Below are 26,904 nucleotides of genomic sequence, written 5' to 3' on the forward strand. Positions count from 1 at the left end.
TATTAAAGAAATCATTTGTACGACAAAATGTATTTATTCAAAAAAAATACAAATAATGAACTCTTTGTTAAAAAAACCTACATATTAGGTGTAGGTATATATAATAAAAAAAAAAATGATTTTAAGTATTTAATAATAACTAATAAGTTATATTCTATTACAATTTTATTTTTATTTTACCATCTAGATAATATTTTAAGTCCATTTATTAATTTATTATATGGCACTCGAAAAGAGTCTAAAGAAAAATGAAAAAAAAAACCACTGTGTATTAAAATCTAAAATTTGGACAAATCTTATAAAAAGTAGAGTAAATCTTCTAAATCAGAATTTGCAGGATTTTTGAGTGATTGTGCTGTAAAAGATGCTAATTTGTGTGCCAGTTGACACGGAGCAGGAACTCTTACGGTACCCTATACAAAAATGTGCATTAAAATTATAAAAATACATATTTATTTTTATGCTTATCTCTTAAACAATTAATACTTACCGACCAATTGTAATACATATGAGTCAACTTATAGGTAAGTTTTTGCAAAATTGCGGGTGTTATAGTAGCATCAGTAGTTTCACTGAGAGTATCAATAATAACATTGTAGTGAGTCGGTGTAACTGTACCCTTTGTTACATGTTGAGAAACCAAGTAGAAATCATACCTGTAATACATTAAATTGTTATTCCATTTTTAAATTAAAAAAAGTGTTGATAGGAACATAATTATATTTGATGTACATGGTTGGTGTTTAGTGGTGGGAGGGGGGTTTGAAATTAGGGCATTTGTCATGGGCTTCGCGTTTAAAATTTACCTTGAAATTTACATTGAAAAATATTTTATAAGGAAATCTTTTTAATCTTAAAGGCTATATCCTATAGGTGACTATGATTATTGTTGGAATAAGTTTTGCCCAAAGCCTCGCATAAAGTAGCGCCGACCTTGTTGCTGTTATGATATAGTCATAATCTAAGTTTTTTTTTATTATTATTTTGTGCAAATTGAACTTAGAACTTTTAAATTTGTTAGTAATAATACCGGTAAAATACTTAATTGTACATAATGACAGTAGTATCAGTCAGGGATGGATTGGGTCACCAAAAAATCCGTCTATTAACTAGTTAATGGAGTTGCGGATTGCTCTACCTAACTCCATAGTTGTAACCTGTTACAAATCAACAACAATACACAAACATCAAACAGCCAGTTTTGGGTAAATTACTTTTAAAAAGTAATAAGTCACCTACTTTACTCGTTACTTGGAGAGAGAAATGTAATAAAGTTACTTTATTATTTTACTTTTTAAATTGAAAAGTAACTCATTACTTTCTCGTAACAAAAAAAAAAAAATATTTTTTTTAATATTTCTTAATAATATCATTGTGCCTGGCAATAATGTTACTAGAAATACATTACCTATGGCATGTAAATAGATATAATTTGAAAAAGAAATCATTTTAATATAATATTATTATTTTATATTTATTTATGTTTTAAATCAACTTTATACAATAATGTATCATCAAAGTTTTTATCACTCATACGCGGCCTTTGTTTAGAACAAATGTCCCCTGAAACTCTAAATAATCGCTCTACAGAAGCACTGGATGTTAATGCTGTGTTGTATTTAATAAAAATATTCTTTACTAATGTAATTGAATATTTGAATTCAAGATTGTGAGATCAGCTGTATAAAGAGCTATAAGAAATATATTATATTGTATATTACTATACTAGATTGGTAAACATAATAATACCAGCATTATTATAGACATATTTTTTTTTCAATTCGCAAAAGGCAGGTACTTATTAATTCAAAACTAAGGCGTTATTCAATAGAAATTACTTATCAAAAGTAATTTCCATTACATTTTTGATACTTGGAAATAATTTTAATGAAATTACGTAATGCGTTACTTTCGTTACGTTACTACCCAACACTGCAAACAACACAACTAAACGATTTTTTTCTAATAAGTACCTATTAATTTCTTCCCCGATTTCTTCTCATAGCAAGAATCGTAATTTGCAGAACAATAAACTAGATATATTTTAGAAACTGAATGATAAGTAATATCAATAACAATCAAATAATTAACCTTGTGGACAGTAAAATCTATATTGTGCATTACAGTGCCGCGTTAAGCTATGTTGCCGGCGCCGCCCCGGGGCAAATCAAAATATGCTACCCTTAATTTTTTATTTTATGATGATCCTTAAAAATTTTCCGCCCTATCAAACACCATAAAATTTGCCGCCCCTGGGCAGTTGCCCCTCCTTGCCCCCCGTTAAATGCGGCTCTGATAGATTATTATTAAGAGTACATTACACTTGCATATTTTGTTGTCTCCATATTACAAGTGCGTAACATTGTAAATTGATGCTCAGCAGATCTAGTGTAGCTTTGTTAGTTTAAAAATTAGAGTGTATCTTAGGAACTTGATGGTAATCAAATTATATGTGATAATTTTCTACGATAATTCAATTTTTAAGTGAGTTATTAGTATTTTTAATTTATTCAATATTACAGTGATACTTATATTTGGCAAGATTTTCTGTTTGTTAATTATTTTTGAGAACCATAACCATTAGCCTTCATTGTGAATATACGAAAATCCTATTTAACAAATTTCCCTATAATATTACAAATTGTTTATGTTCCCTATGAGTAATCAAACATTATGATAAGGATTTAGGATACTGAGTAATTTTTCAGGTTATTAACCCATGTGCTTTTCCCGAGGCTTTTCCTTTATGTTTAATATTTTTTTTAATTGCAACAAAATACAAATTCCTAGAAGAACAAAACTAATTTTTTATTTAAACTATCCAATTTTCAGAATGCTGTAGAGCAACTTATGAAGAGCTTGTAATATATTTTAAACCTTTAGCTAATTTTATGATTTTAACTAAAAATTAATCTGAAATACTTGATAAATTTAAAATTAAATATTGTTATGACAATTTATGTACATAAGCTTCAATAATGTTTTTTTAAGTTAATGTTATAGTATTTAGACAATTTGTACTAAATTTAAAATAAGTATACTTAAGTACTAATCTATTTTATTAGTACTTAAGTTGAGGACACTGAAGCAGGTGATCTTAGTGTTGAAATCATCCTACCTGTTTCCACATCCCAAATTTTAAAAACCATTGGTGTGGATTTAAAAAATATATTTTTATATTTTGTTGTAAAAAAAAATAAAAAATTAGATTGCATTTCAACACTAGCTCAATTTAAAGAATTAGTATAACTATTAACTATGGTAAATTTTTATAATAATATGTGCAATATAAAATGCTACATATTGTGTGAAAGATGTTGCAGGTTGAAAGCCCTGTTTCAGGTTACAAACGGGTGAAGTACACAAAAGGGAACATTAGTTTTTATGTCCCCGATTTTAATTTTCAAATCATTACGGTCTCAAAACGTTTTATGCTTACTATGCACTTTCTTTACAATGTATTCTATTATTTAGATTTCAAATGTTTAAAAAAATCATCTGTATATTTATATTAAGTCAGGCGCGGGTTATATCACTCTCCATGGGGGGGGGGGGGGGGCTAATAGAGGTTCAAGAATTTAGTTAGTTGTTTTTTAAATCTATATAAAATTTAAAATTACAAATTATATTTTGGAGTCACTCATAAGTAAGTCATTTTTTTTTCACAATAGTGACAAATTTTATATAATATATATTCTATATATTTTCATAATAATATTACACGTCATGTCAGACGTCAGTCGTCGAACGAAAAACAATTATTAATATATCAATATATTATCATAATACACAGCTTTCTCATGAGACACGACGATCCTGCCCAATGTACAACCTGCGGAGAAGCTCTAACTATCAAACACGTCCTTCTACACTGCCGAAATTTTACAGATACCAGAACCTCCTTAAACATTCCAGAACACCTCTACGAAGCACTCGGACCGGACTATGAAAATTCTATTAATATTCTAACTTTCCAAAAATAACCAAACTTTATAACCTCATATAATTTCATATGTTTTCCTAGATATTCCCCTACTTTAATTACACATACCTACCAAGAATAATTTTATTGTAATATTGTAAAATGTATTGTAAATTGTACCTGTATATATAAGTAATATTTTAAAATATGTAAGCTAATAACCTTAGTTGTTGAGGCTTTAAAGTAATAAAAAAAAAAAAAAATTATCATAATACTTGGCTTTGTAAAATAGCTTAGTCCCATGCGGGGGGAGGGCTACTGCTCCCTTAACAACCCTCTTAAACTCTCCCCTGTATTAAGTAAAAATGGCGATTTTAGTAAAGAATAAAAAGTGAGAAATATGATCTTTAAACTTATACCAGCACTTCCATGTGTTGTCTCAGTCTTAAAAATATTCAACATTGTACATTTGTGTTTAGCTATTCTAAATTGGTGTATTTACCTTTAATGATAAAGTGATTTTACCCACTATCAAACTTTTAGAAACTATCTACGTATACTATTTTTTCTTGTATTTTTCCCAATATTTTAATTTTCAAGCTACTTATGAGTATACAAAATATTGTGTTTCGTAAATTCATTAAAATGTTATACAGGGTGATTCTTTTAATTTGGTACACTAATTATCTCGAAAAGTATTTACTTTTTTCAAAATATTTTTTTATATGGTTTCAAGTTGTTAAAAAACCAACGTTTTTATTAAAAAATTATATTTTTTACATTTTTTTAACCCTATAATTTTTTTAAGTATTTTACTTTTTTGAATGACAACATGTAGTTTTAATTTGATATTCCAAAACAGAATATTTTTCTAAGTAATTTGTTATATAAAAATTGAATTTAGGGCAAGTAGTTTACGAGATATAGGTATTTAAAGTTTAGATGAGCGGAGTGGAGTGGTACGGGGTTACCCCGCAAAATGTTTGTCCACTACTCCGCTTGTCTAAACTTTAAATACATATAACTCATAAACTACTCGTCCTAAATTCGATTTTTACGTATCAAAATACTTAGAAAAATATTCTGCTTTGGAATATGAAATTAAAACTCTATGTTCTCATTCAAAAAAGTAAAAAACTTAAATGATAAGGATAAAAAATATTTAAAAACATAATTTTTTAATAAAAGCGTTGGTTTTTAACAACTTGAAACCATGTAAAAATATATTTTGAAAAAAGTAAATACTTTTCGAGATAATTAGTGTACCCACTTAAAAGAATCACTCTGTATATTGTAGAAACAGAAGATGTCCTTACATTTTGTTTGATAATAAGGAAATTCACTCTAATATATAATTTTACACCAGCACCTGTGGGTAAGATATCCTTTTCAGTCTTACGAGTAGATAAATTAACTTGAAAATTTAAAAATCAGCTATTTGTGTACATTTTTTAAATTTAATTTTAATCACTTAATATATAACCATTATAAGTATGAAAAATAAAGTTTCAAACAACATTGTGAACATAAGATGTCCAATTCGTAAATCAGTAATTACAGTTAAATAATTATAAATATGATTATATACTTACATAGTTGGATCAGTGACAGTATTATCAACCACTGTTCCAGGTGGTGGATTTCGATAATTTCCTGGAATGTTACAAAAAAATCTTGAATTATTTTGTTTTTTAACGATAATAAATGCCATGCCAACTTTTTGCTCTCCATAGAAATCCTTACAAGTTTTCTATAAATAAAATTATTTATATTAAATTTAATCACAAACATTATAAAATTGTAGGTATATATTTATTTAAAAATGACATAATGTAGATACAAACCTTTATCATTTCAACTTCAGTTCGATGGACATATGATAATTGAGATGGTGTATCTCTGTATATAACGATGCTATTAGGGAGTTTGTTATTTTTGTGTTTATATTTGCTTAGAGCCTCTAAAAAAACATATATATATTCAAATAATAAGCACCTATACATTTAAGAATCAATTAGTCATGTAAATGAAGTTATTCTACATAGGTCAAACAATTATAAAAAGTAAAAAATATTCTACTGATGAGTATATTAAATTTTAAAAGGGGTATAGTTTACGTTAAAATTCAAGAGATTGTTGTTACATCATCAATAGTGCAATATATTTCTAAATTAATTAGTGTTTTTATTTAATGAATTAAATGCTATACACTATTGTTTACATATGGCACCACAGAGAATATGGGTGAACCAGAGCTTGAGCATTCATTGAATTTATTTTTAGATTCTGAGCGGAGCGAGAAATGTATAGATTTTACCATGTTTTTATTTATAAGTGGTTCAATTTTTTTTTTTGTGTTAGTCATCACGTTTTGGGTCAGTAAAAGTGCTTAAATTTTCGACTTCAGTACCTCGTTCCAACAGAAAGTGAATCTAGTTGGTACTTTGGGGGGGGGGGGGGGGTCAAAAGTAAAATATGCTCTATTATGATATATTATTTTTCTAAATAATCGGGATACACAAACTAAAAATTAAAGGAAAAACAGGAAATTTTATGCACTATCACTTTTCGACAAAATCGATTTTTTATATTCGTTTTTTATGTAACATTAAACCAATTGACCATAGATATATGAAATTTTCACCAAATGTTTGTATAAGTATATTCTATCCACCATGCAATTTTCATAAAAAATTCGACTATATTATAGGCATATGCAATTTTCAATCATTATTTCAGTTTTAGATTCTGAACGAAATGATGAATGTATTGATTTTACAACGATGTGTGTTTTTTTTTTTTTGTGTGTCTGTGTACAGCATAACTAGTCGATATAAGGCTTCAATTTCAAACTTTGGGGGTGGTTTCCGATGTAAAAGTGAATATTCTTGGTACATTTAGAGGTAAAAAGTTAACATATTCAAAACAATCGAGAAAAACAAAAAAAAATGACAGAAAAACGGGATTTTTTACGCAAAACCAGTTTTCGAACCAATTTTTTATATGGTTGTAATTCAAAAAATAATCACTGTAAATATTTGAAATTTTCACCAAATGTTTATGTTAGTGTTATTTATATCCAGTTTAATTTTCAAAATTTTTTGAGTTATTTATAAACAACTGAAATTTTCAATTTTTGTGAAAACTGTTTTTTGAAGTGTCGATAAAATTTTTTTGGCCCTATCAAAATACTTGAAAATTTAATACAAAGTTTCTCATAAGTTATTCTTATAGTGATTAAAAAATTAAAAGAATACATATGCACAATTTTTTTTATTAGCATTTGAAGTTCAAATATTGACAAAAATTCGTCAAAACCATGAATATTTGCAAATTATTTTGTAGTTCAAATTTCATAATATTGTTTGTATTTATATCTAAGGTTATACAATTCAACACTAAGTTTTCATAAGTGTTGCTTTAAATAGCTATAGAGAAAATTTGAAGCGTCATTATAGGAAAAATGTTTTGAGCTTTTGAGTTTTAAATTTTTATGAAATCGCGTAATGATAACAATTTATCCTCACACCAGGTATATGTATATCTATGATAATATAAGGTATTGTGAATTATGATAACTACATGCAAAGTTTTTGGAATAGTTGATTAACCATGCCTTATTCAAAATGCGTCTTAATTAAAAAATAAAATATTTGTTTCAAAATAGAATATATGACAATATTTAAATATAATATATCCTAGACTGACAAATCATCTCCGTTCAGAATCGTTTTTCGTATACAATGATACCTATCATTGCATTCAAATCTAACCTACCCTAGTCAGAGGTCTACCCCACCACCTAATGTACAGCAAAGCGACATCCACTTACCCGCTTATTTTCATTATCGCTGACAATTTCAGGATAACATGCAACTAATATTAATTCAACTTACCACCTACTATATTAATAATAATTTATATTCTATAATATATTCAATAGTCGGGTGAATGAAAAGTGGCCGCTGGAAATATGATGGGAACCTTTTTTTTTTTCAATAAGCCATGGGTTCTCAAAGTGAATCACGTAAAATGCGATTAATAATGATTAATAATTCAAAATGCGCGCGCTTTTTTCCATAATTTTGCGGTACAAAGATGAAAATTCACCGCTAGGTGCGTGGGCATCAGCGGCTGAGCGGCCCCTTTTCATTCACCCGACTATAGACAGATAAACCGTCTCTGCTCAGAATCGTTTTTCTTATACAATGATATAATATCATTGGATTCAAATTTAATTCCATGTTCCCATCCATAACAGTAACCCACTTGGCCACTTGTAAAATTTCAATTAACATTAACAGTAGGTATACAAGTTTGAATACATTTCTAGAAATTGAATAGGTCGATTTTAAAAGGTCTGAATGAACTAAATAAAACTTATTAGAGTTAATCTTCACAACAAAATTCATGTTTCACTATGCACAATATTCCTGGTAATAAGATAATTTGAAGATGCATTATCAGCCAAAATAGGTTTAATAACATGGCCATACTTCATGAATTCTTAATGATAATTATGTTAAAACGCATTAATCTCTGCTGTAGGTATATTGTTATTTTTTCTAAATACGTTCAGCGTACTGATTAATAAACATAAAAGTAGCTCATTAAAAACAAAAATGCATAAACTTACTGTATTTATCATTATTATTAATCAATTAAATTACAATGTATAGAAAACAAGATGGTTTTGCTATTTTAATAATTTTATGTGAATATCATTTTTATCATTTGTCTGGCCAAAAAAGAAAGATTTTCCACATTGTATAATTTAAAATATTTGATATTTTCAATGTATACAGGAATACATTTTGATATTCTATGATGTAGTTCGTTAGGTTTTTTTTTTGGTATCAGTTTTTTCTTGAAACTGATACAACTGATAGCCGCCAATATCTGGTATTGGTCTTTCCCTAACTTTAATTTTTTTTTTTTTAAATTTTTAAACTAATACTTTGAGTGCATTATTTAGAATTTTTAGCACAAAAAAGCTTTTTTGGGGTTTTTATAAGACATTGTATCTCTCCCATAAATATGCCACCAGGTGGTTCAATAGACTTGGACCATAAATACTTTTAATTGCATAACCTCTTCTATTAATTTCAAAATATATAATAAAATTATATACTTACTAGCAATACTTAGTGCAAAGTAGCTTGAAATTTCCTGTCCCCTCTCATGTGGTTGAACACAACTGAAGTAAGATGTGTGGCTGTCATTCATTGTGGCTATTAATGCACCATAAGATTTATTTTTATTTTGACTGTCATGGCAGACGTCAAATCCAACTATCATCATATTCTGATAAAAGACATGTTAAAATGATTTCTCTAAATATATTAAATTTACAATATATAAAATATATAGAGTTTAAAATAAGTCATACCTTTTCAGGGATAACAACACGCCATGGTGCTCCACCTAGCTTGCAATTAATTTGTATGGCAATTTTAGTACATACAGACATATTGTTATCATTAATTTGTCTTAACAACACTATTTGGGATGGAACTATAAAAAAAAAAATCGAGGTATTTGAATTGAGTTTAATACAATTTAATCATATTTATGTATTTTATAACTAGAGCTCTGAATTACTCAAAATATAATTATCATTGATTACCTTTATTCAACACTTTAATGCTAAGATTAAAATGTCCTATAATATCGGGTACAAAAAATCAATTTTGGTAGAGTATAATATTTTTTTAATCTGAGAATTTAATTAATATTGTGTATATAAAGAAAACATTTTGTTTATTAGTGAAAATATTTTAAACTTTACATTTTATATAAAATCAAGACCTAAGTTTAAGTTACAGATATGAGGGGAATACGCTGAGATTAAAGATTAAGTTGAAAGATTTAATCAATTTACTACTAATAATTACATTTATTTTTATTAATTTTAGAAATATTTTGATAGAATTTGGATCATGTGTTTTTTTTGTGGATTGGCTGCATATTCTGTCCAACCATATCATGATCAGCCAGATCCACCAAAGTGCGTTTTATGCCAGACATCTTATAGTCTTAGATTAAACACAAAAGATACAAGCCAATGAATATGGTTAAATGTGAGAACTCACATTGTACCTAATCATCTCTGATATCAGACAGGGTAGGACCTAAAGCTGACTTCATCTAACCTAACTCAAAATTACTCAAGTGTCAGAGCCTGACATCAAACTCGTATTAGATTAAAATTAATCCCAAAACCTTAGTTTCAATCTCAGAACTTGGTTACCTGGTCTATCAATACATAAATGTTTCTTAATGGCACTGTAGTTATCTTCACGATTTGTTGTCATGACGCATAAAATAAATGATGGATTCATTTGATTCATTAATTTATCTATTGTAGTTAAATATGTGCTTATATTTGTATTTGGTAGTTCAACTCTAAAAATAAATTAACACATTATAATATATTTTGTAATTTGTTCAAGTTATAAAATGTATTAAATAATAAATAACCAATACTAACATTTCTGGTAGCGGTAAATTAAATGACATGTTTTTTGCAACTTTTAGTAAAGTCTGGATAAATTGTCTAAGTTGATTACTATTTCCTTCTGGACATAGAACTGCCCAACGCTTTATTTCAGCACAAGTAAACATGGAAGATGAACATAGTTGTGCTGTCCAATTAGCATCATTACCAGTTGAAAATTTTTGCTCATTTACTTGAAGCATTTCTTGTGGCAATACACGACCAGGTATTGTAACGAGTTTATTACTTAATGTTAAATTCCATTGTGTTAGTAGATCTGCAGACTTTAATATACAGAAAAAATTAAAGGAAATATTTAACTGCTCATCAATATTTCAATAAAATATTTACCTCAGGTGTAGTAAGAATTTGATCCATAAAATTATTATACCTGCCAATTCTTTCGGTGGGACCAATTCTTGTATACATTGCTAAATCAGCCATGAGATAATGATTATCTCTGTAATTGAAAAACGGCTTATATTAGACGAAAGTATAAATAAATCATTATGCTATAAGTAATATTACATTTTTATGCTTTTCGATGGAGCATTAACAGTTTTTCAACATTTATAGAAAATATACTTATAATTAGCTTAATATTTGTCTAAATATTTTAAAAATCTCATTGTGTATAGGAAATTAGAATGTTTTAAGTTTCTACAGTTAAAACTGAAGAATAAAAATAAAATTATTAAAATTATTTGAGGATAAATTGACTGTGAATATATCGTCAAAATTTGAACTTCAATAGGAACCTTATGACGCAATCGGATGATAGCGCAAGAAATTGGTGATCGCATAAAATCACACAATTTTTTTTTGCACTTTGCTATGAATCGATGACTGTGTGACCACTGCGCTACTCTGGCCCCAGAGATCACCAAGTTAAAAATTAATTATTTTTCTACCATAAAAGAGTATATACTATATTTATTTTTTGAGAGTAAGCATTTTATTATCAGAGCTTTTCTGATCCTAGGTTTGCTGTGAATATATGTCTAAGTAATTTAAAATGGAGTTGGTTGTGGTTGGGATTTATGAAGTTAAATGAACCCCGGTAGTTGGGTTAGGTGGTATGTATACTACTATACAGAAATTTTTCATAAGTGTTTCAGATGGCATCAGCGCCACTAATTTTGTTTATTGAATACCTACACAATTTAATATTGTTTTGTGTAAATTGTTTATAGGTACTTTATCTTATAAATCTGATTACCTCATCTTAGTAGTCAATCCAGTCATAGTACATAATTCAGGAATTAAGTACACCCACTTGGATTCATCACCTGGAATTTTAAAAGATTTTTTTTTCTTTGAAACTAACATTGGTTGAAGAATACCACTAAGGTTTAATTCATGTTTCTAAAAAAAAAAAATACTTAGTCTTAGTTTAATGCTTAAATATAGAAAACTAAAGTTAGGTGAAATTAAAATCAGTTAAAAATAACTATGCAAATTCATAAATAACATACTTTTCTATAATAGTCTACATATGATATGCTTGATCCATCATTCAAGAGAAATGTTGATTGGGTATCACAATTCTCATCAACATCATCAATTCTATAGGTCTGATTATTATATTTGGTTAGAACTATACTTCCTATTACACCAATTTTAAATTTATCCTGAAAAAGAATATTATATTACAGTCCCCTCCGATCGTAAAATGATACTTATGATTATTGTTAATATAAACAGTATACGTGTAACATAATAAAATATAAATGCTGAGTATGCCACATAAAATAAATAATTAATCATGTCAATTAAGTATTTTTTATTTTATAATTACCAAATAGCAATTACACAAAAACATAGTACAAATTATTAGGTATCAACACAAATTGTATCATACCGAAAATTGTTGTAATTTTATTGTTGTTGTTGTTGATTAAATAAATAAATAAATAATCGTTTTAATAATTAATTGTAAAATATATATCCATAACTATGGTACCTATACCTAAAAATATTTTTCATCCTTGAATAAATAGATTTATCAAGTTTATATTTAAATGTTCTGAGTAAGAATTAAACATAATAGATTTTGCTTAAGTAACACATTGATGTTCAATGGTATTCACTATTCCCACATTTAACACTTCTTAAATTTTAATCGATCATAAATCAAAATGATTAATAACTATAAAATTTACTAATAATAATTATAAAAACTATTAAAAATACTAATTTTAGCATTGCAATAAGATTTACGTCATGATAAATTTTTAGGTATAGGTATTTTTATAATTTGTATAATTATAATGTAAACTGACAAACTGTAAACATTTAAGTTTATTACAGGATCTATGCTTATTGTTATTAATTATGTTTGGAATTTATTTTGGTATACTAATCAAAAGTTCAGTATTTTAATGAACAATCAGATTTTAAAATTATAGTGAATTATAGAATAATAATATTATATATTTTATAAGACTAATTTTAACTCTAAATAATTAATTTTGGTTTTTTACATAAAATTATTTTAGAAATTACATTTTTTGACTATTGAAGTACATAAATCATACAGATGTATTTAAATTTAGATGTGTAACATAACTGGTACAGCTTTATCATTTTGTTTTGTAATAGATTCCTATAAAACATTTTATTAAATTTGTCATAATAATAATGGGTGGAGCTAACCTAACCTAATGATAATTTACTATAGCTAACATAACCCCTCACTTATTAGTTATTTTGTATAGTGATTATTGACGCGACACATGCAAAGTTATGACGTATTGATTTCTGAAATTTAATGGTTGGTGGGAGACTATGTTGAATACAGTTTGGCATACGAGCAATACACACTTCACTCCATCCATTGTTTATGATTTAAGATGAATTGAGACAAGAGATTAGTATAGTAATAAATATAAACTAATATATAATATAATAAACTATATTTTTAAGAATCAAACTATCAAACATTGATTACCTAATACCTACTTTATTTTAGATAACATAATAATTAAAAGTAATGATTAATTTTTATATTTTTTTAATTTTTAAAATTAAGATAATGTTATGTTTTGGTGTATGGAATATAAATCACGAGTAGGAGAGATAAATGATATAAATAAATACTATAAATAGTATTCTTTGCATCTACTTCTATGACCTTGAAAAAACTAAAATTAAATATTTGTCAAATACTTTAATTAACAGAAGATAATAAGGAAGTTTTTGATAACAATTATAAATATTTTATCATAACAATTACTGACCATCCAATTAGGGTTTGTCTGTCTTTCACTTGCACATTCTGTTAAAAAATCTAACACAGTATCTTCCCTCATGATTTTGGTTGAAATTTCAGCCCGCAATAATAGTCCACTATCATACATTCCAATTGTAGTTTCATATCCAGGCCAAAGTTGAAGATTATATTTTGGAATATCGATCTATAATAAACACAAAAAAATCAAAATCAAAATACAATGTAAATTTAAAGAATGGAAAAATAAAACAAATATTTAGTATTTAGTATAAGATTCCATCAATGGATAACCTCATTGTAATCATCAGGGCTCGAATTTTATAGCACTAAAACTAAATGAAATTCTAAAAACACGAAAAATATCAAAAACTAGATTTATGAAAATACAAAATAAAACGTTATATTATGTAAATTAGCAAAAAATAACACCAAAACTTGAAAAATAGCACTAAAAACCTAAAATACTTCTAATATGCAAAAATAGCTTTATAAAATTTCATATTTGGAGTCCTTGATGCATAAAACAAATTTATAGCTCACTCTGCTATTTTTATCTCTATCCTATAATAATTAGCAAATGCTATAAAATCTGAGCCCTGGTAATCATTGTCAATACTCCATAATTATACAGTAAACCGAGTTACTCATTGTTTAACCAACAATTATTTTAACACATTTATGAAAGACAGACATTTAATTTAATTTTTAAATTGTGTTCCATTTTCTATCTCTCAGTACAATTTTTGATGGTTTATTATTAAATTAAAATTTGACATTTATTACAATTATACTGACTACTCTACAATTTGAAATATGTACACTTCAAACCTTCTAAACAACAAAGTTAATTTTTCAGTTTTTTTTTTATAAATTAAGCAAATTCAAATAGCATGTAATGGACAACAGAGTATTTCCCCATTTTCCCCACTTCACTCAGTTCATTTAATTTTTAAAGTCCATCAATAAAAACAATTTTACAGCATTAAATATTTGCATATCAATGTTTTTAGAATTTTTTTTTGTTTTGATTTCAGTGAGAAAATTAAAAATTTTAAATTGTAAAGTAGCATAATTATTACAGTTTAAGTTTCTTTTTTTATTAACATTTATTTAATAATCATAAATTTATTTTATTTGATTTGTAAGTATTTTATATGAGCTAAAAATAGTTGATTCAAATGGTAGCGATTCCAATAAAGATATTAGAATCATTCTTTATTATATAATATATTTATATAAGTATTTACTGGAGCTTTTGCATTGTAGTAATTTCTTCCAACTAGTGATAGTTCTAAGTGTGCAAGGCATTTACGCAACAATAAATTAAACACTTGGACAGAAGTGTGATCGCCCTTTTCAATGACTGAAGTAAATTTTATAGTAATTATTACCATTTCATCATTAGCATGTTTTTTTGATGTCAGCTCAATAGTCTAAAGTAAAAATGTAATTGTTATTATTTTTAAAATATAAATAAACTAAAAAATTAAAAGAAGTTACGTCTTGTTGATATTTTTTGCTACTAAACAACATAAATCCATCAAAAATGTATTCTCCTAAAACATCTTTGTGCACGCTCAATAGCCCTCTTTCGATGTTTATCCTGTCCTGTATTGGGTTAAAGTCAACTCGATACTGGTATAAACTCCAATCAGTATAAGTTTTTATTGGAAAATAATTTGATATCAATTCAATTTGTTGTCCTCCTGCCCCTATAGAAAAATATAACAAAAAACAAAACTTATTAGATTTAAAAAAAGGTCTTAAGTGTTATAAAATTTCTCTTTTAAGCTTAAGTTTACTATTCTTAATACCAAAATGAATATAGTTTCATACAGCACTAGATGTATGTTTTTTTTTATAAATTACTAATAGTAGGGGCCATTCCGTGATGGTACTGATCAGCTGATAGTCTTAATGTAAAGAACTTAACTAGCTATCAAAAACCAATAATGAATGCCATTTAAAAGAAAGTTTGTTGTCTAATTTCTGTAAAGTCCAATAAAAGGTTAAAAAAATGTGATGTTATAATTTATAAATTATCCAAAAGTAAAAAAATATAATCATCCAACAATTTTTTTTATCTAAAATCGACTATATTATAGACTATAGTGGAATACTATATTAGAGTTCCAATTACATTTTTTACATGGTCAGATAATAAATATTAATACTTAAAACTCTTTAAAATAAAGTTCTTTAATATTTTACTGTTTAACATTCACTATACCTTGTTTTCCAGTACTGGATGTTGATGATGCTGGTCTCTCTATCCTATAATATGTACTTTCTAAAGGTTGACGACCACGAATTGCTCCTCTTCCAATTGGAATTAGTGCATCTTCTAAAATGAAAGACAATAATATATTAATTCATGAATAAATAATTTACATTTAAAATTAAGGAACATATTATATATTTGATCAATAAAACAAATACATGTTTTCGCCCCCTATCATGCATGGAGACAATGCATTTGACAAAAAATTAGACACTACACTACTACAGAGATTTCTTCTGATATTGGACAGAGTAAATTTTTGCTTATAAGAATAGATGATGTTTGGGTCAGGTATAAATTATTCATTAAAATTAGGTTATTATTTAAATATTAGTATAATGCATTAGATTATTATTATTATTTTTTTTATTGAGAATAAGATGGCAACAGCTAGGTTATTAGGTTACGGTTGTAGATACAATATTATTAATGGATACTTTTGTTATGATTGTATGTTACATGATTACAGATAATGTGATACAATATTATATATATATATATATATATATATACATTATATTTGGTAAGCGTATGTGCGGCTTAATATTTATATTTGTGTGTCGATGCCAATGGATTTGAAGAAGCTATGGATCAGGTGGGTGTTATGTTCTCCAAGTGCTTCCTCCATTGAAGAAGGTTGGTTAAGGATGTTTCTTGCGTTGACATAAAGCGGGCAATCTAGGACTATGTGTTTGATTGAGAGCAGTTCATTGCATTGATTACAGAAAGGATGTTCTTCATGTTTTATGAAATGTACGTGTGTGAGGTTGGTATGACCGACTCTTGTTCTTGTGTTTGATGGTTTCGAAACGTCTAGAGATATTAGGCTGAGAATTCCATTTGGTAACATTCTTTTTAATTGATCTTAAATTGTTTGACATTGATATTTCATCCAGGATGTTTGCCACATATTGGTAGTGTGTGTGATTATGATTTTTTTTACATCTAGGTATGGAAGAGTAGTAATGGACGAGGAAGAGGTCGAGGTGATTGCCTCATTTGCTAGTGTATCCGCTTTTTCGTTTCTTGGGATGCCTGTGTGAGAGAGAACTCATTTGAATTCAATCACTTTTTAGTTAGAGGAGATTATGTTATGAATTTTGCAAATTATCACATTGGAGAAGTTAGGTGCTTCCTTGGCTAGAAGGGCGCTTAGGGAGTCGCTGGTTATTAGACTGTTATTGCGGATGTTGACTTTGTAAATAATAATGCTTCTTTGATGGTTATAATTTCTGCTGTGAAGATGAGCAGGGAGTAGTTTGAATCATTTTGAAGTACGGCTTGAGCAGTAAGCAAATCTTACTCTAACACTGATTTTGGAAGCATCAGTGTAAATTTGTTTGAAATTTTTGGATTTGGTGTGTAAAATTTCATTGAGGATTGCTGTGATTGTTGCATGTGGAGTGCTGTTTTTTTTTGGAACAAAGAAGCTTCGTGTCAATTTTAGGGGACCATTTCCAGAAGGGGGTTGCTATAAACGAAGAAATGGTGTCTGTGTTTATGAGACAGTTTGAAATATGTATCTATGATTTTTTCACGGTTCAATGATGTTCTGTTGCTATGTGAAGAGGTGAATATTGGCGATGCTATGTGCTGTTCAAGGTTTTTTTTCTTAAGATTTCTTTATTTCTTCAAAACTGTTGAGGAGGCTCGCCTGCGATATAAATAATACTGGGAACTGGACTGGTACGGAAATCTCCTATGGAAAGTCTGATTCCTTCATTATGAATAGGCTCAATAGTGCACAAGATATTAGAGTTGGCTGAGTAGTAAATTAATGAACCATAGTCGATTTTGGATAAGATGAGCGATTTGTGTATGGTGAGAAGGCTGTTCTTTTCTGAGCCCCATGTATTGTGAGACAACGTTTTGGCATTAGATTATTGTGGCATAAGAAATTAAATATCCTATCTATTTTTGGTTGGTATAGTAGTATCACCACTACTTTAAGGTTTGTTTATGACTGTGTGGCAACATGAATAGATATTTACATTGTACAATATATTTTGAACAGTTGTTTTGAAACATTTAAAATTATTTAATAAATACAATATACTCTAGAAGTCTGTTAGAGTAACATAATCAGTAACCATTAATCATTAACTTGAAAATAAATTGAGTACATATAATATGATATTTCAAACCTTCAAAAGGAGTGCTGTAGTGGACATAAAAGTTTGGCATGAATTTTACTTAAACTCATCAGAAATTATTCACCAGATGATAAGTTTAATGTGGAAGAATAGGCTTAATTTTCAAATAGTCGCCTTAAAAAGAATTTATTTTTAACTATTAATTAGGCAAAAAACAAAGTTATTCATTAGTTATGAGCATAGGTGTGCGCAGAGTTTCAAGTCGGGGGCAGCGAATATTTTTACTATCCCATACATGGGTATTAAGTTAACATTTTAAAGCTCAAAAATCAAAATTTAACCTTTGACATTTAAATAAAACTATTTTAAACGTTAATCATAGATTGTTTTTGCTCAATACCGGTATACCATATCAAAATTAGAAATACATCAAATATCAATAACACATTATTCTTTATTATTACAATACAAGCCAATGTTTAATTGGGAATGAGTCTTTAAATTCATCAATCACACTATTTACATCAACACAATTAGTTAGTTCTTGTTCAACAAATCAAAAAAGTAAAGCATTCAGTATTTCTTGGCCAATGGTGTTCCTTAACTTGTTCTTGACAATAGTTAATTTAGAAAACGTACACTCACAAGTACAGCTCGTAACAGGAATGATTGTACATTTTAAGACAACAACAAAATGGCTTGAAAATGGAAGATCTATCATACTGACTTAACCAATCAAGCCAATTAAACACTGAAACAGAATTTGTTCCCTTTGGTGCATTAGTTTTAATAGCACATAAAATTTTAACTTCAGCGCGCAATTCTTCAGTTAGAATACCAAAATATTTAGACAATAAATCATAACTTGTAGTTTCTATTTCAGTGCTTAAATTTGTCAACATTCCAATAGCATGTATTAAGTTTATTGTATCTTGTTTAAATCTAATGTCTAATCCTTGACATAGTGGGTCCAAAGTATAATTAAATACGAGCACTTTGAGTTCATCATATTTGGTTTCAAATAAATGTCGAGTTTTATTATCATCTAATTTTGTTGGTATAGTTTTTTTTTTCACTGTTGGAATTTCTATATTTATTTATTTGCACATTTTTTCTGTATTTTCAAAAGAAAGTTGATAATCAATAGGAGAGTTTCTTAATGAATTTAAAGACACGTTTAAAGATTTTATAGATTTAATTGTAGTTAATAATTCCAAGTTTGGCGTTTGTAAAAAAGAGCTTACTTTTAATAAAATTCTCAAAATGGGGTGCATCATATTTAAGCAAAATATAAAGTTAAAACTTTTTAGTTGATATAAGAAGCCTTGACCTTTGGTTCTCATTTCAGGTACTGAACAATTATAAATTATTTCTTTTAAAGCTCTAAGTAATACCAAATAACTATTTTTAATAGCACTTACGGCTTCTGCTCGACATGCCCATCAAGTCGTTGAACATGATTTTAACGTTTGTACAGATCCACCATTTTCTTTTGATATTTTTTTAATCATAGCATGTCACATTGGACTACTTTCAATGCATGAGTAAAAAAAGTTAAATACAGCTCTATCTTTCATAACTTCTCCTTTTAGAACTAGCGCATAACAATGCACATATAAAATATTACTATTCTTTTCTTTGCATTTTGCTTGAACTCCTCCAATATTTTTACCATTGTTGATGCACCATCAAAACATACTGAAAGTACTGAAGTCCATTGCAACCCTAATTCAATAGTTAGAATGTCATCTATAGTTTGAAAAATTGAATTAGCAGTAACATAAATCATCCTTTTTAATGTTATAAAACTTTCAACTCGCCAATTAGTCGCAGAATCAAAATAACAAACAACTATTGACAATTGTTCTTCATGTCCAATGTCACTTGTTTTGTCAGCAATAATTGAAACATAAGAATTTTGTAAATTACTCTGAATTTTTTTCAATAAAACTTTATGAATTGAAAATATTATGTAATTTTGAATTCTGTTGCTAATATATTGAGCATTTTTAGGTTCAAAATTTACATAGTTTTTCAAAACATCATCATATTTAACTAATAAGTTGACTAATTCTCTGAAGAGCCTTGCTGGTGACTATCATTTTTTTCGTTATGGTCACAAAATGGTCGTCCTCCTTTAGTAAGACATATTGTAATATTTATTAATCGTTCCATAATTTAACGATTATTAGACTGCTCAATCTCACGTTTTTGCACAACTAATTTCATGTTAGAATCTATTATTTCATCAATAGATTTAGAATTTGAAAATTCAGATAATGATTTAGCGCTGTTAATATGAGCTTTTGATTGTTGATGTTTTTTGAACCTATCTATAGCTCTATACCAATTTTTAAAACCAATTTTAGAAAAAACATATTCTAATTAGTTGAGTTTCCATCATTACCAGAAAAACAGCGACAAGGAAAACAAAATACTGTGTAAGCTACAATACTATATTCAAGCCATTTGAATTATTTCATCATCAAATATTAGGTATAAATTATTAAGTACCTACCTATTATTATTACTATTTTATTATTTTTATTTAATTTTATAAATTATATTAATTATTACCAGTAGATTCTGTAAGCTTCTTATTTGATGAGTTGTGTGTATCATTTTTTAATTTGAAAAAATTATACATTTTGGTACATTTTTCTCCTAATGATTCCAACAGTTTCATTTTTTGCCCTTGGATCTTTTCTGCGCCACCTTTATGTTAATCAAATTTATGATTAAATAGATTAGAAAGATAGATAGAAAAAAATACAAAGTAAAACCATTAGCATAATATAATGAAAATAAAAACCTTAGATAAAAACTGAACATTTTAAATTTTGGTTGATGAAAATATAATATGAAAAAATGGTTTGAGACAACTTACTTTTCGTAAACAATAATTAAGCACTTCAAATTACAGTATTATGATGTTATTATGCTATTAACTTACTAACTTCAAACATTAGTCAAGTAATGTGTATTTAACAATTTTAGTATTTGTAAATTATTCACAAGGTTTTTTGACATGGAACTTCAAGTTATCAAAAATTGATTAATGTTAACTTAATTAAATGTCATTTTTTAGTGATTATATAGCTAAAACATTTATGATTTTAAATATAATAAATATAATTTAAATAAGCTGTACCTGTTTTCAAGTTTTCTAATCCACTCGTAACTTGTTCAACCTTAATAAAATAAAATAAATAAATATTTTTAAATTATATTGAATTCAGAAATATATTTCTTACATTTTGTGGTCTAAATTGTTGTTGTGGATTTAATTGATCTGGTATATTTGGCTGTGGCCTTGATGGCGGTGCCTGTGTTGTATGAAATGTTAGTGCTTGTTCTCGATAAGAGGAAGGTATTTGTGGTAGTCCTTGATTAAGAGGAGGTCCTCGAGGTCGAGATTGTCCTTGATTGGGGGGAGGTGCTTGTAGTTGTGCTTGATGACGAAGAGGTCCTCGAGATTGTCCTTGATTAGGGGGTGGTACTTGTGATTGCCCACGAGCCCGGCCTCGAGGATGCCTTGGTGGATTAGGATCCATAGATAATCTTTTAAACTATTTATAAACATAACATTTTCATAACATAAAAATGTAATACAATTCTGAAGATAATTAAAGATTCTTTTCTTAACATTTAATAATTCATTTAGGTAAATTAGAATTATATTATTCAAAATATTCAAATATTTTATTCTAATTAACATGATAAACATTTATTCAAAACAAACGTTCATAGAGATGAATTTATTATTGAATTGAATTCAACATTATGTTCATTTAATTTAAATAATATGTGTTTTTACAAATATTATATTTAATACATATATACTACACAGTACACACATATTATATAAAATATAACAACAATATAAAATTGTTGTTGTCTTCTAATACAAGATTTGCTATGGAGACAATAGTTATAAATGTTATTGAATTTTTTATAGTATTAATCACGGACTAAGCTTAACAGGATTGGAAATAAACAATAGTGCACGGTATAATGAAAAAATTCACATCTGTTATAGAAAGTCAACGAACAATTGTAGCACCATCTCCTAGTCAATTTGTGTATAAACCAATAAACCTTACATATTGTTAAATCAAAATCAAAACTAGGAATACAAATAATTAGTAGTTTTTCACATCGAAACAGACTCCCCAGCTATCTGATTATATAGCTCTAAAAATTACAGACCTAAAAGTCTGGGATAAAAATAAACAAAAAATTGCTAATAGCTATTTTATTTTATGTATACAATTACCACATGTCCGTATGCATTAGAAAATATTAACTACTATCGCGGTGATCGTAATACATTAATAAAAAACTGTAATGAGGTATATATGATATATCTTTATATATTTTAAAATGGTTAGTAAGTACTCAGTATTAAATTGTAAGAGTCATGACAAAACATTTAGAAAATGAACTCTATTTTAAATTTTTTGTACCTTATGATCCCATATTAAATAAATTATGGAATACTGTAGTTTCCCAATATAATAATAAAGTTACTGTTGTGAAAAAAATATAAAAAATAATGATATTGAAAATTATAATAAGATACTTAATAGTTTTAATAAATTATTTTATTTTTTTAATAGTACAAAATACATGTTTTGTATGTCTTTTTTCATCAGCTTCATGAACCTTATTCAGTGACTTATTCAATTTTATGTTATTAAAACTAATAAATAACGCAACAATCACTCATTAACTTTTCATAACAGATCTTGTTCAGATGATAAAGGTTTGTTTCCAGTCTTGTTAATCTAAGTCAATGTATAAATCAATTTGACATGGCGAGTTTTTATCATTACAAAGTATTAGTTTTATATAAATTTATTGAATTTGAATGGCATATAATCAAGAACAAACAAATTATAATTGTTTGAACTAACTTTTTCATTTTTTTATAAAATATAATGTTTTTAGTAAATAAACAAATATCAATATTCAATTATATTGCCAAATTAATATCAATCATGGACATAGTTTTGTCTTGTGTATTCAAACTAAATATATTATATTTGGCTCTAGCACAAAGATAATGTTGATATTGGAATTTTTGTATTTAAAAAAAACATATTAGATAGATTTGATTTAGATAGATTCCAGACCCCTCTTAAATAACAATTAATTTTGAAACATTTTTTCAATATAGAAGTAATTTACGTGAACGATGGGTTCGTGAATTCAATGAAAAATTCTTTATCGTCTTCTTTTATTGATAAAAAGTGTCTACTGAAAAGTCAAATTAAATTTTTATGAGCATTTGAATTTCAAATTTCTTTAACATTGAGAATGTTCACTCAAATCCTCTTGTACCAATATTCTTATTTTTTTTTTTTATTTAAAAACGGATAACTGTAGAAACTTGAAATTTACACCATATAATTTCCTCTACTTGATAAAATTTTCAAAACATTTCAACTCTTTTTGAGTTATTTGTAGACATTTGAAGTATTCATATTTTTTAGTTTTTCATTCTATAAATGTCAATAAAATTGTATTCGTTGGGTGGTTGGGTCAATTAATTTTTAAAATGTAATACCATTTATTACGATAAACAACCTGTAACCTATATGCTTATCAACATTCACATATCTATTTTTAGATTCTGAACGGAGTGATGAATGTATTGATTTTACAATGATGTGTGTGTTGTTTTTTTTTTATTGTCCATGTACAGCATAATTAGTCGAAATAATGCAATAATTCCAAACTTTTGGGGTGGTTTCCGATGTAAAAGTTAATATCCTTGGTGCATTATAGAGATCAAAAGTTAACATTTTCCAACAGTTTTCAAAAAAAATGGAGAAAAACAAAAAAAAAATTGGAATTTTTACGCAAAACCAGTTTTCGACCAAATCGATTTTTTTATATGGTTGTAATTCAAAAACTAATCTCTGTAAATACTTGAAATTTTCATTAAATGTTTATGTTAGTGTTATCTATATACACTGTATATTATACAGTTTAATTTTTTGACTTTATTGAGTTTTTTTATAGACAACTGAAATTTTCGATTTTTATGAGCATTTTTTTTTTAAAGTGTCGATAAAAAAATTTTGGATGCCCAAAAAAACTTGAAAACTTAATACATGGTTCCTTATAAGTTGTTCTTATTGTAGTTGAAAAAAAAATATCACAATTATTTTTTGTAAGCGTTTATAGTTCAAATTTTTACGAAATCTGTCGAAAACGTGAAAATTTGCAAGTAATTTTGAAGTTGAAAAATCATAAAATTGTTTGTGTTTATAACTAAAGATTAAAAATACAACACTAAGTTTTCCTTCAAGTAGCTATAATGAAAACTCGAAGCATCATTATAGGCAGGGTTGGGCAGTATCAAAGATACGTATCAATGATACAATTGTATCTATTGTATCTTGAATCATGATACATAATTTTAAAGTATCAAGTATTATGTAACATGATACATTTTAATACCAGTATCTTGTATCTTTTTTGCCAAAAGATACAAGATACTTTTGTTGTAAAAATGTGTACTGAATAGTGCCAAGACATTTCAATTTTCGCTATTAGATAAATTCGTCATAGATTGTATTTTTATGAAAAATTGTACAGATGCAATCGAGTTGAAATTAACGATAACGAAAAAATTTACCACACAATTTTATAACTTGTAAAGCTGTGAGATATTTAAAGACAATTGAAATTTTCAATTTTTCTGAAAAATTTTGTTTGAAGTGTCGATAACATTTTTTTGGCCCTATCAAAATGAAAATTTAATACAAAGTTTCTCATAAGTTATTCTTATATATAAGATTACTTTAGTGATCAAAAAATTATAAGAATACATATGCACATGATACCTATCATTGCATTCAAATCTTCCCTACCCTAGTTAGAGGTCCACCCCACCACCTATAATATACAGCAGAGCGACATCCACTTACCCGCTTTTTTATTTATTTAAAAATGTTTTTTGTGTTTTTTTTTGAAATGTGGAAAATAAACACCAGCACTAGGAAAAAAAATCCCCAGTAGCATTATACCGGTATTAACACCCTTAATAAAATAATAACGTATTTATTTATCTACGACGATTATAGGATGCGTGATACCTATCTACTATCTACTATTATATCATCTTATACCGGAACGTCCGGAACTGAAACAAATTAAAAAACTAATTGGTCAGTTGGAATTACATCTTGATCGCGTTTATTTTGAGCATAGGCGCATCTAGAGGCCTAACACTGGGGTTGCTAAAATTATGTAGATGAAACAGGTCCGTGGGGACTACGCTTCTATGGTATACCCCTAAGTACCATTCTTCAATTTTATAATTACTATAACCAATCTTAAATGCACTGTAAAAACATAAGCACACTAATATTTAAGTATCTAAACAGTAGTATACCTCATAAATACATTAGGAATATTACCTATATATTATTCATATCAGTGGCGCCGAAGTCCTAAAAATCTAGTAGGGCGAAAATATTTCAAGAGGCCCAACATCTTTATATCGGAAAAAATGGCATACCGTGGAGAGGAAAATTGTCAATATGTAGTGGCCCTATCTTAAATTTTCAAAATATGTCGGGCCATGGCCCGACTTTAATATAGGGTTCGGCGCCACTGATTCATATAATAACCCAGTACCTACCTATAAACAGATAAAAAAATGTCCATGTTACATAACTAATACTTGATACAACCATATTATATAACTATAATCATCATAAATATAGACACATAGAATATTTTCACTGATCGAGTTATTTAAGTTTCCTGTTTTGAATATAACACTTTACTTTGCAATTATTGTGTTAATGAATAAAAGTACATCTATTATAACCTAAAGAAATGTCCGAGTCGTTACAAGAGTCCTCACAAAACCGACTTGTACATGCGAGTGCGTAAGCCTGCGATTTCTTTTACAATTTTACACACGTCCACACTCACACACCCTAACGACCCTTACTCACACGTCTACAAACTATGCGTGTAAATTGCCTCATTCAAACTCCTTAAAAACTGTCCGTCACTGCCGTCCCTTACGCATATTTTCTGCGATTAAGTTCAGATGAGAATCTAAATGAAAAACATGAGGTGGTCTAAAATTTGAAATTTTCTTTACTTATTATAAAGTATTATTGATAGAATAATTGTAAAATGTAATTTAGTGAATTGAATATTGTTGATTACGCCTGTACATATTTTTTACTTTATATAGAATAAAATGCACACAATTTTATTTAATAAATATGTTATAATAATGGTTATAATATGGTAGGCAATCAACTCATCATTATTACTCGGCCATACACTTGATTTGAAAAATACGACGCGTTTATTATATCGACCATCATGACGAATAAATATTTAATATTTTACTCGCGTTTGTTTATAAGATAAGGAATGAAATTCATATATATGTATAGATAATAGAAATAATACCGGTAATAATAATAATAATTGTAATGACCACTATAGACAGATAGTATATAATTAAAAATCAAATTTCACTTTTTATCCAATGTGTCATATAGTGTAAAAATTAATTCTATTATTTCTATTATTACTATTTTAAAGTATTATCTATATCAATATAATATTAAATTCTCTTACCTTATTTGTTTGATGTTGATATAAAAACAATGATTAGTTTTTACTTGTCAATTAATTATATATATATTTAGTAATTATTAATTAAGTGAGGGCGAATTTATCTTGTAATAAACGCGATTATCACACACGATTGACTTTTTAAGTTATACTAACGTTATTATTTATAAAAATATAATACTGTTAAAATAATTCTGCGACGGACCTTGTGTACTGTTTCAAGGCTACGCGTAAAATAAAATGGACCGAGTGCCTCAGTCTGAG

At 27.3% G+C, this 26,904-nt stretch overlaps 1 protein-coding gene across 1 annotated transcript; it reads right to left on the minus strand.

Annotated features, from left to right (window-relative positions):
- Window positions 1-26,904, minus strand: LOC107168203 (piwi-like protein Siwi). The gene is made up of 19 exons (XM_089222085.1): window positions 26,644-26,904; window positions 21,279-21,593; window positions 21,176-21,215; window positions 20,602-20,739; window positions 15,881-15,994; window positions 15,151-15,362; window positions 14,898-15,083; window positions 13,658-13,834; window positions 11,894-12,049; window positions 11,638-11,783; window positions 10,770-10,878; window positions 10,413-10,702; window positions 10,173-10,327; window positions 9,312-9,436; window positions 9,058-9,226; window positions 5,767-5,882; window positions 5,515-5,672; window positions 491-656; window positions 1-413 (listed from the first exon to the last, which is right to left on the minus strand). The coding sequence occupies exons 2-19, from the start codon at window positions 21,576-21,578 to the stop codon at window positions 297-299; spliced, it is 2,874 nt and encodes a 957-aa protein (XP_089078211.1). The 5' UTR covers window positions 21,579-21,593; window positions 26,644-26,904; the 3' UTR covers window positions 1-296.

The sequence above is a fragment of the Diuraphis noxia genome, unplaced genomic scaffold, assembly GCF_037042655.1.
Source record: "Diuraphis noxia isolate RWA-SAM2 unplaced genomic scaffold, SU_Dnox_SAM2 contig0003, whole genome shotgun sequence".
NCBI classification, from domain to species: Eukaryota; Metazoa; Arthropoda; class Insecta; order Hemiptera; family Aphididae; genus Diuraphis; species Diuraphis noxia.